Genomic DNA, 12,273 nt, shown 5'->3' on the forward strand with positions numbered 1-12,273 from the left:
CAAAATGTTTGGTGATTTTTTATAAATTTCTAATAATTTTATACAGTCTCTATAAAATTTGGTGATTTTTAAGTTAAGATAATTTTGTACTATAAAAATTGGGCTAACCATTTTAAGAAAAATGGAAATTAGCAAATCTTATCTTGGGAAAAACCATGGAAAATTAGCCCACCTGCAAATATTGGCTCTTGAAATTTTCCATGCTTACAATATTTGCAACTCGTGCAAAAGAAGTGGAAGCGATTTTCCCAATATAAAAGTCTATATTGATATGTTGGTTAAAATGCAAAGACCAACAAAGAATAACAAACCGAGCTTTGAAATTTGAGGTTTTGTGGCTTGAAGTTTATGACAGTGGAACATATAGTTGAGGTCATGAAAGAATACCTCACTCAGTTGCAATATATTGAAATCTCATCAAAGAAAGTATTGGTGGATGTAGAGAAGATTTTCTGAAATCACCTGGTTGAGTGATTGCTTGTAGAGAAATGGAAAACAGTTTGAGAGTGACAAAACAAAAAAGGCCAGATATGTAATTTGATATCGATGATTGGTGAAAGGAGGTGAAAGGATCATTGGTATCCATAGAATGTTTGGCATTCCTTTCTTAGAGATTGGTGGCACCTCTATTTAGAACCGGTAGACAAATCTTAATCAACTGTTAGCATTCCTCTCATATTACAGTGCATTATTCCCTGATAATTGGCATTTTATATTGTCTGTCTATCTTCATCCTATACATTGAGCTTGTACATAGTAGCTAGAGGGCTATTAATCCAGAGAAGTCTGCTTGACCAGGATTTCATCATTAGCGGGTGTGTTTTATATCTTTTGGGCTATCTTCACCAGAGCTTTGTGAGGCTGTTAATTGTTTCTAGATGTTTCAAATGTTTCGAGCCTTTGATTGATTTAAGCTGGAATTTATTGTTTTGAAGGGTTTACGGTAAAATGAAAAAAACATTGATATTTTTCATTTAGTCGGCATTTTGAGCTAGGTCAAAATGAAAATAAAGGGACAAAAAATTGCCTGAAGGACCAAGAGCACCCAGAAGAGCACCACTTCCTCTACCTGGAATGCCCTTGGTAAACTGGCTCTATAGTGGCAACGACAGAGCAACACTGCCTTGGTTGTTCAATGTCAAATAATAATATAGAAGAATTGAAGGGTCATTTGGCACTAATACTTATACATATTGTCAGGCATCTTTTATTAGTCTCTTGGCTCCAATCCTACTCTTCACAGGTTTCTTCAACGGGTATCATTTATTGGATCATATAGAAAAATAAGAATACAAATACGGAGGAGATGTTGAATAATATTTTATTAAAATGGAGTGATTTGGTACAATGAGGTAGATCAATTTATAGTTCATACATTAGATAGTTGTGGTACCCGCTTGACCTAACTACCATCAGTTAATAATAGTGATCCGTGATTAATTTATAGTTGGTTACTTGAAATAATGTATTATGTGACCTTTATTACACATTCAACTGACTTTACTAATCTCTGACTCCTAGTGTTGGAGTGTTTATACTCCATTGCACTATAATGCCTAGCAGCCTATTATAGCGAGTCTTCCCCCTTTACTTTCTGCCTTTTGCATGTGCTATAATTTGCTTAACATAATGCTCCACTAAAAAGCAGAAAGAACTTACAGCCATAAAATTCTTTAACTAATGGAATATATTAATGACTATAAAAAATCCTAATGATTCAATGGAGTATATAAATGACTATAAAAAACTCTAGTGGTTCACGTAAATACGAATAACAAACATGGACGTGGGCTGTCTTAAACATCATGACATTTAGCCCCTCATTATTAACATGGAAGAATTTAAGTTCAAATGGTTTGCCTATATTTTTCCGTCTAAATCTCTCTATATTTTGAAATCTTGATATCCAACTTTTATGGCCAGTAAGTGCTACTTCATTATGGCAAGTTATGCAACTGTAGAGAGCATTCTGTAAACACTACTGAAGGCATAGTTGCAATATCTGCTTCTTGTAGATGGAAATAAATGTATATTGCAAACAACAGGGCTAAAATTGTATAGAAAATATATTATAAGAATAGTATGTGATTTCTGAAGAAAATAGATTTGGCTTTCTCAACCTTTGAGATACTTTTCAGGACACATAATTGAAACAAAAGAAGGTAATAAAGAAATAGGCTTTAATACATGTTTTCAGAACCAACTGATATGGACAGCTATTCCAATCTTCCCCTGGAGATATTCCTCTTCCAATTGGACCAGCTTCTATCATTGATAGGAAACTCATACATCATACAAGGTGATGCATTTTTTCTCAAGTAAGTTATATATGATCATATCGGGATTCTTGAGAAATGCTGCTTGCAGAATACTTGAGAAACATAAATATAAAGTATGAGGGCAGGGATAATTTCCTTTTATAAGAATGTTTGGACGTAAAAGGTGACTTATTATGGCCGTGTCACAGATTCTCTTGCCTTCTTGTATGTCTGTTGCAGCTGTACTATATTTTTCATGTTAGTTGCTTGGCGTTTCCATATGGTTTTGAGATCTTCTCTATATTGTTCCTTGTATTAAACCATCCATCTGCGGTTTATTAATGATTTTTATTATGCTTTCTGTTTATAATTTTTGCATAATTAGTAGTGGTCAGCATAATGTGATGATACTTTCTTAAATTGCGAAACAGAAGAAAGAGACATAAAGCTCCATGTATGCGTTTTTGTTCCAGGATGATGTCAATACAGTATCATTTGCAGATGACACTAGCCACTTGATCTACTCTGGAAGCGATGATAGCTATTGCAAGGTACACTCTCTATATGTGCAAACACAGACACTAGTACATACTTGTGGCAAATAATTGTGACAATATATTCCTCTGATTAATAAGACGATTGATATTTTTTTGGCATATGATAATTAGGCATTTTCTAGCGCAGCCATATAAATTAACTGGCTGGTAAATGTCGATAGGCATCAATCCATAATAAGCATCAAAACACTTAACTTCATCATGCATCTCAAGTTGTTAAAATAAAAAAAATCATAAGAATTAACTAAATTATAACTTTATTTAAAATAATAGTAATTATTATTATTAATGATAAAAATAATTAATATATAAGTTGAACATGTGTACATTTAAAAAAAACATGTAGCATGATTCTTAACCATAGTAATTCACCCCCACTTTATCATAGAGATTTTTATTTTGTAAATAAGTTTTGTTACAATACCATGGGCCAATATCATGGCTTATTAATACCACATGCCCAAAATGAAATAAACATCTCATTTCATATGACACTTGTCCATATGACATTTTTTTTAATTAATGAATTTAATTAAAAGGGAAAAAATGCATAACTACTTTGGAAGCAAATCTCAGCCTTTGATTTGTGTATATTACTAAGAAAATTCTACAATATTCTATGGAGGTTATATCTCTACCATCCACCTAATAATTATTGATAATTAAATTAAAGTTCTGTAAATCCTATTCCAAAATAGACATGCCTATCGAAATAAAGATATTATTATAAAGTATTTGTGCAAGTAGGCAAGTGCACGTATGCAAGGTGCTAATTCTATGTGCTGATGAATTGAATATATATATATATATAACTAGGGTCCACAAGCTAGAAGCATCTAGAACCTAGGAAATAAAAAAGCCTAAAGCTGAGTAGAAATTTGCCTTGAAGCTTAAAAGTGATGAACAACCAAAAATTTATTGAAGTCTTGTACTAGTTCTATCCAATCATGAAAACAATATAAATTACACAACAGAAGGGATCATACATGCATTGGGAGTGGGTTGACTCTCATCCATACATGTCTAGTTTTGGGTCGGTAACAATGGTTTCCCGACCATTATTACCCTACTTTGGGTTAGGAGGCTTTTTAACCTATATGAGATAGCTAAGGTGAGGTGTGGGTACTTGTCATCTTGTGGAGGGGGTGGGAGAAGCCAACTATGGTGTTTGTTTACAATCATGAATATCTTGACCAATATAATGAGTAAGCCTTCCTTTAGGTCATTGTGACCTGTGATAGTACATTGATGGAGTAGTAGAGTTAGTAGGTGGTTCCTTGCTAATAATTTAGAGCTCCTCCTTAAAACACTAGTAATTCATATAGATACATGATGCTCATCTTTACCTTTCCACTATAATATGCAAATGAAAATTTTCACATATCAAGGAGGAGTCATCATCATTATAGGTAAAGTGTTTACCATGTTTAACTTCCCTTAATTGAGATTCACTCCTTTGTTTCCAACTTTAGAAGAAACATTCTCATGAGTTCTCATATTATGTTGATCTTGACGCCCTATGAAAGTTTGTCTCTTAACTGTTGATTTTTGGTAGCATTGGATGTGCTCTAGCTTCGAAATTTTGTGGAGAGGCTAGAACACATGAGATCTCCAAGACCGAGATATCATTTGGTGAAATTCCACCTGGATTTTATTTTATTAAAATAATTAATATTTTTAATGGGGTTCCTAAGTCTAAACTTAGAAAAATTAAAATATTAATGGGTATTAATGAAAATATGGGTGAGAAGCTTCTAAGAGACGAGGATCAAGTCTAATTTAATCTTAGCCGTTGATTAGAGATTAGATCATGACTGTTGATTTCTCAACAGAGAGAGCAGCACTTGAGCTAATTCGAAATTCTGTGGCGTGGTTCGCTGAGAATTTCGGAGTGAGCTTATAGTGCAGAGAGGGGTAGTTCGGCAGAGGGACTTCAGTCCAAGGCCGAGAATACATAGCAGAGAGCTAAGTCACCGGATTTGTCCTAAACCCCCTACGAATCCCGAATCCAGCGAATCCGACACGATTCGGTCCGGATTCGTGTCTAAATCATATGACACGTCGTGTCCATTTTCGACACGTCGTCTCCGAGGTCGTGTCACGATTTTCAAAAGTGTGTCGCGATTTTGGGACACGTGTCCTGTTTCCAGGACTCACTAAACTCAGTGCGGGAAAGAAAAGGGCGTGTTTGCTCATTAATATTTTCATTTAGCAAGTGGTTTTTGCTGTTGCAGCGAGGAGTAGAGCATTTTGGCAGCTTCATGATCAAGTCTAGGCCCTAGTATTGATATGCTATTCATGGTAATGTTAAATTCTTAAAGTAAAAGTGACATTTTCTTTAATCTTCATTTTCATCCTTTTACTTAAATTTTTAACATTACCATGAAATGACTCAGCATGTTTGAGAGTGGTTCCGGCCTCATTGGATTTCATATGGAGAAAGTAGAATTTTAGATTTCATTCAAAATCCAGCAGACTTATCAGTTTTTCAGGATTTTAGGATTGGGGTATTGCAATGTTTCCATTGAATTTTGTCATGTATTAGGGTATGGAACTTGTATTTAATCAAGAGCACCAAACCAAGAGCTTCTGGATATGTCGCTCCTGCTCCCGTTTTCGCTCCCGCTCCCCGCTTTCGCTCCCGCTCCCAAGTAACACTGTTCCTGATGATATGGGTCTGGACACCACTGTTGTGTTGGCATTGGCCAACATGGATCTCAATGATCCAGTGCTAGAAACTGTTAGATTTGATGAATTAGAGGGGTCAACCTCCATACCAACAGATGCAAAGGCGACTATGGATACAGGGGAGGAGGAGGATGCAGAGGAGAGCAGTGGGGACCATGATGATGGGGATAGTGATGCTGATTCTGATGCTGATTGATGCCTTGAGGCTTGTATACCTGTAGTTGTTTTATATTTTCTATTTCTATTTTCCATTGGCATTGCACCAACACTACCTATGTAACACATTTTGATTTGATGACTTAATGAGAAAACTACAATTGTCAGTGTGTTTATCTTACTATCTTGTAGTTGTAGGTTGTCTTTCAGTTATGAATTATGAATCATGATTTAAATTTTTAATAGATTTATCATTTATGTGACCAGTACCACTGACATTTATTTGAATTTTGTATGTACTATGCATGCTAATAGCTATAGATGAAGATCTATGTTTGAAATCAATAAATTTGTATCATTAATTAAAATTTGTGTAAGAAATATGATAATATCTAATTTTTAATATATATATATATATATATATATATATATATTTTTAATAAAATAATATATAACGTGTCCTAACGTGTCCTGTTCCGGGGGGTCAGCGTGTCCGAATTCGACACCACGAATCTCGAATCCTACGTGTCCCGAATCCCCATGTTAGGTGACTTAGGCAGAGAGGCATCACAACACCAGGGAGAGACAACACAACTCCAGAAGGATGACACAGAGGTTAGAGGAGCTGATACAATCACTTAGAGGCAGTGCTGGGGTTTCTGTGAGGTCGATTAGGCAGCAATTCAACAAATCGATTTCTGAGCTGGGAAGGCTCACTGGGAGGGTGACGTAGCTCATAGAGGAGGTGGCGCAGTTCCAGCGCAGAGCTGGGAGCAGCCATCACTGCACAACACTGGGGACAACGCAGTCACCTGTGGGGTTTGTTCATCCAGTTGTTGGATTCGCCAAAATATCTGTCTCGGATAGAGGTACTTCTACCGGTTTTATTCTCTGTTGGTTGTGCCGGATTTAGTACCCTAGTTGTATTCAGAAATCTGTTTAATAATAAAACCCTCATATCTGCTGCACCAATTTTTCCACATTGGGTTTTTCCGGGGACATTTAGTCCAAAAATAAGTGTGTCCTTTGTGTGGTTGTCTCATTTATTTTTCAGTACTTGATCTGTATAGTGGTGTAGGCTGTAGTGTATTTGCATTAATATATTATGAATATTTATGAAAATAACTTGTTAAAGTGAAGAACACAAGTAGGTAATGAAAATCAGTTTACTACAGTAGAATTTCTGGTTTGTTAGATTCAGAAATTTTCACACTAACAAAGTAGCTTAGCAGGATGTGCGAGAAGGGAGTAATTGACTACAAAACTTACATACCCATGCCTAGGCAAATTTGGCAAAATCATAAGATCAAAATAATGACCTTAAAGTTTCTTTCTTTCCTTAGAGGCATTTTGATTAGGCCACTCACAAGCGTTGGTGTTACTAACCTAAATCCAACTCCCTAAGAATCATTAACCAACCAAAGGTGGTCATCTTTGGTTTGATTAAAGATTATCATATTCTTATGAGCCCAAAGAACAAAGTTTTGTTCTTTAATTTAACCTCCCATATCTTGTTTAACTAACATCTAGCATTGGGTTTTGAAAAAACCATTTATGGTGATCATTGAGTGTGTATTTTTTAAGGCCTTTGTTGATTTTTGTAGCTTGGGTAGATACTTCTGCACAGGCCTAAGTGTCTAGGCATGCAGAAGTCACCCAAAGTCTCCTTAGGATACTTGCTCAAGCATTGAGTAAGTGGCTATTGTAACTTAGCCCAAGTCTAACTTAGGAAAAACATATAATTAATTATGTTGGCTATTGAACTAAGAAAACTTAGGAAAAATAAAGTATTTACTTTAGTGAGTTTGTTTTAATCTCAACTGTTGATCTCAAGTGAGGTGAGATCTAATCTCGACCATCAATCACTTTGGAGGTTAGGGTTAGGGGTTGTTGCTGCAAAATTTAGCAAGCCTTGTGCAAAGTCCCACTAGGCAAAACCAAACCTTAGGCCAACAAGAGATCGGTTGCCACTGTCACCTCAGCTACCTTTCCTGCTATTTAGTGGTATTTAACCACGAGGGAGGCTTGCCTAAAAGGTCACCTAAAGGATATTCGTTGAGAATGGCTTAAGGTGATTGAATGAGGTCTAAATATTGGGATATGGTACTAGTGGAGCCTATAAGTTAGGGTTTTACGGATTGTCAATAATAAGGCAAGCAATGTCATACGATAGCCAAGAGAAAAGGTCTTCTAATAATTAATCAACAAAGGGGCAAGACCTTCAAATAGATATCGGGGATGCACGGTTTATAATGTAGTTTTATGGATGAAACTATGGATAAACAACAAATGGATGATGACGTCAAGTGGGATTTTACATGCAAATAATGCTAGATTTTTCTTTTATATAATTATTAAATGCATTTCCTTCTTTAAGAATAATAATGCATCAAACATAAATTATTGTTTAACAATATTTCACATAAAACCCTCGCTGTAACCTTAAATATCTAGGAAATAGAAAGAAGTAACAAAATTTATTAAAGAAGGTTTGATCAACACCACTATGACTAGTGCCTTGTTTTAGATGGGCAAATGAAGTCTTCTAGGGAAAAATCAATGAGAATGACCTTGTTGAAGTAGGGGGGATGACTATTAAACCATAATGATTTCCTTGTGAGGGGAGATATTAAATTTAAGAGATGCACACTTGAAATTCACTTAAAGAATTCCAGGAAAACAATTTTACATATTATAGAGGAGCAATATTTCCAGATAAAATTCAGCAATTTATATCATGGCACTTGCAAAAGCTTTGCTACACAAATACAACATGCAAATTATAGAAAATGTGCAGTAATCTTAAAAAAATTTCCACAAGAATTACTTCAATCAATCTTAGGAAACCATCTCCAAGAAAAACCCTTCTCCAATAGAAACTCGCACCATAAAAGATCACATTTTGGCCTAATAGAAGCAAGGAGACTGATGTGCACTCCCAAAGATAGGAGAGTGTGATGAGTGACTAATGATGATAAAAATGAAATAAGGTTTCCTCTATTTATATGAGGTCTAACTTGCCTTATTTCCATAATATTTACAAGCAAAGCCCTAAAACAAGTTTGTTTAAGCGTTCAACAAGAGTGAGGTCACAAGCCAACCTCAATATAGCTAAAAAGATGTAACATAAATGCCAAAAATAACGCACATATGTGGGAAATAATGACCTCCACCATGACGTCATCCTCCATAAATGCTCAAGGTGCCCCAAGCAAGTGACAAATTGGATCATGAGTGCTACTCACTCCAAGAAAGCCTCAAAGAACATGGGTATGCCTCCATAAATTGCCTCCAAAACCATGACGTCATCATCATTATTCCCTATGTCATCCTTATAAGGGAAAGAGGAGTGATGTGGCATCATCATGCTCAAGCATTGCAATCCAACAGTGATGTGCAAGTCCTCCCATGTCATTTCAAGGATAATCAACCACCATTTCAGCTCTAGAACAAGCAACATCCATCAAACAATGTTAAGGCGAGCTTGGGGGTGTCCGAGTCCATCTTGGCACATCATCTAATAGTCCAATGCCTAATCTCATTTGCTTAGTGTTTCAGCATGCGAGGCTACATATGAGGGTCAAGTAACATGTGGAATCATCTCATAGCCCAACACTCATCTTTGTAGGGGCAACACACATCATCAAGGTCAAAACTGCTATCTGGATGGGGTACAATGATCTCTAGAGTGCTGCAAAAAGGGAGAAAGATAATCTCTCAGGGGGCATTTGTTGTTGTGCTAATACTGTAGAAATTTTTTGCTGCTGTAGCCGAAACCCAGTTTCACAGTTTTGTATTGTGATTTAATGCCCACGACCCACAAAGACATATGGCTGATATTTAATTACATGCATTGAACTTGAAACATTTAAGGCTACTCTACCAATTTTTGACATTTTTTAGTTGATACAAGAAAATAAATGCAAGCATTCATCACACATGACACATTTATTTTTGGTCCAATGACCCTGGAAAAACTCAGAAGGGGAAAACCAATCCTGAAGGAGGATTTTATTTTTGTTAATTCAAGACAAATTGTACACAACAATATAAATAATTCAAGTACTTATCTCCCTTGAATTTTGTGCTCAACCTTCTAGAAAAGAATGCTTTTGTCCTTGAATCTCTTTTCTTTTTCAAACCTTTGCAAAGAGCTTATGTCAGACTTTTGCCTTGAGATTCAACACTTAGACAGTGAAAAAAATACAGAGTTCTGCTCCCTTGGAGATTGTGCCAATTCTCTGCTGTAAATGCTCCACAAAATATGTTGTCAGACAGATTGAAATCCCACAGTTTGCATACCACAGACAACTATCCTCCAACACACAAATTTGAGCCACAAACCGACTATTCTCTTGAAGATTTGACCTATTTTTCAACCTCAAATCTCAAGTTGGGAGTCTCCTAAAATTTAGGCCTCTGTCACTTGAAAATGCGGGCCTGTGTCTCCTAGGAATCCACCTTGAAATATTCGCTAGGGCAACCTTAGAACCTCGGATTTGATGTCAACCTTCTCTGCTAGGAAACACAAGTCAGATGGGTACCTCTCCTTGTTGTAAGTAATCCTCTCCTTCAACAAACCTTAGCAATCATTGCTCCCTCCTAGATTTTCAGGTTCTTAGAAATTCAGGCCCCTACTTTGCTGTAGCTTCTTCCTCCTGCAAATCAATGGCTATGTAGCCTCTCCTCTCCTCCTTGACTCTCCTTCTCCTCTCCAAAAGCTCGAGTGAAGAATGAATGAGAGAATTCCTTTCCTTTTCCCTTTCTGTCTTCCATTAGAGTAGGAAAACCCTAACCTGGCTGAGATTAAATCTCAACCCATGAGATCAAGTCCCCCACTTGACCCGCTCTCTCATGTGGTCCCCCTCAATTAAAGAGTCTCTTAGTCACCTTTTAATGTTGTGTACCTAGTGCACTTTTCTCCACATAAATTCAACATTTAATTATAAAGTGACTTTAATAATAAAAGACACTTTGTACTTTTTCTCCCTAAAGTCGCATTTAAAACATGAAGTGGCTTTATTAGAAGTACCTAGTACATGTACCACCTCATAAAGTGACTTTACTCCATGGCATTAATATAGTTCATTATGTCACATGACAAAAAGGTTAATAAAGTGTTTTCCTAGGCAAAAAAGCCATGCACTAGGAAACACTTCTTTGGTACCATTTTTCTCAACACTCCCTCTTACCGAGGAAATTGTTTCCTAGCACTCCAACTTTATCTCTGAAGTGGATATGCTCACCCCTTAGCACCATATTGTCACCTACTTCTCTCGTCACATCACGATCCAACCCCTCTGATGGTTTACTCTCCCTCACTGACTCATGTGCTTCCTTCAAGGTACCATAAAGCCTTCCAACTTCCTCTTCCTTGAAGAAGTCCCTTGCACAAGTGTGGGAACCTCATCTCCATCCCCTGGAACCTGTGATCTTGATGATGATACCATTGTGGTCTGTAATGAACCTGTAACCTGTGTACTAGTGACCTCGGAAGTTAGTGATCCTCCTGATCCCGATGAACCTTGAAACTTGTAGTGCACTCCCCTGCCCAGCCTATTGCTCTACACGATCACCCTCATGTGACCTCCTCACAGTTCTAGTAGGTTGAAACATAAATTTGTAAAGTCTCCCCTCACGGAAACCAATCACGTAGATGCCATGTTAGATCTGTTGGGATACATCAACACCTGTCCCCCCCAAACACCACAACATATCCCTTGCCCCTAATACTTAAATCCGATATTAGGTTCCTCCTCAACCCAAATACATAAAGGACCTCTGTTATTCTCAAAGGTGGCAATGACTCCCTCGGAAAGGATAAAATCCACACTTTTGTCGCTTTGACCCTGGTGTCATCTCCAAGCACCACCTTCAAGTCTGCGTTATCCCTTGTTCAACTCGTGAAGTGCTCCCTCACTCCGGTCATATGGCAAGATACTCCACTATCTATAAGCCAGACACTTGTGGATGTAGCACTAGTGGCTAAGCTCACCACTAGTGCAAACTTTGAATCAAACCTAGAGGCGAACTCCTCCACCTCAGCTAATGTTGCCACATCCTTCTTCTTCTCCTTCTTCTCGGGACACTGAGAAGCATAGTGACCCATCTTCCCACAAGCAAAGCATCTCACTTTGCTCATGTCCTTCTCGGACTTCTCTTCCCCCTTTTGCTGCTTGGCCCCACTGGTGGACCCCTTCTTCTTCTTGCCCTTAGTCACAAGGGCAACATTCTCCTCCTCATCTACCCCACCACTCTGACTGCCACTCTTGGCACTCCTCCTGGTCTCCTCTTGGATGAAATCATCCCACATCCTCCTCCAGTCTGGAAAATGCTCTTTGGCCACAATGCCATATATGAATCCATCCCACTGCTTGGTGAAACCATCTAGTGTAATCTTGACCAACTGGTCCTCAGGGATAGCCTCTCCCACTGCAACCAACTCATTTTTCACTTGTGTGATTTTGGTGAGGTATGAGGTCACATTGTCAGCCTTGGTCATCTTGGTGTTTCTTAGCTTCTGCCTCAACACCATATTTCTATTCTCATTGGAGCTCTGGTGTAATGTGACAAGGGAATCCCATATCTTGTAGGCAAACTTCATTCTTGTCACA

At 37.4% G+C, this 12,273-nt stretch overlaps 1 protein-coding gene across 2 annotated transcripts in view; it reads left to right on the plus strand.

Annotated features, from left to right (window-relative positions):
* LOC149145621 (LEC14B homolog) overlaps positions 1-12,273 on the plus strand; it is a 308,684-nt gene that overhangs the window by 184,581 nt on the left and 111,830 nt on the right. For both annotated transcript variants that reach the window (XM_089453362.1, XM_089453363.1), the window contains exon 6: positions 2,732-2,809. In XM_089453362.1, the coding sequence (XP_089309488.1) occupies positions 2,732-2,809 (78 nt within the window). The remainder of the gene's footprint in view (positions 1-2,731; positions 2,810-12,273) is intronic.

The sequence above is a fragment of the Pinus tabuliformis genome, chromosome X (genome assembly GCF_031772625.1).
Source record: "Pinus tabuliformis cultivar Carrire ecotype Pingquan chromosome X, CPIR1, whole genome shotgun sequence".
NCBI classification, from domain to species: domain Eukaryota; kingdom Viridiplantae; phylum Streptophyta; class Pinopsida; order Pinales; family Pinaceae; genus Pinus; species Pinus tabuliformis.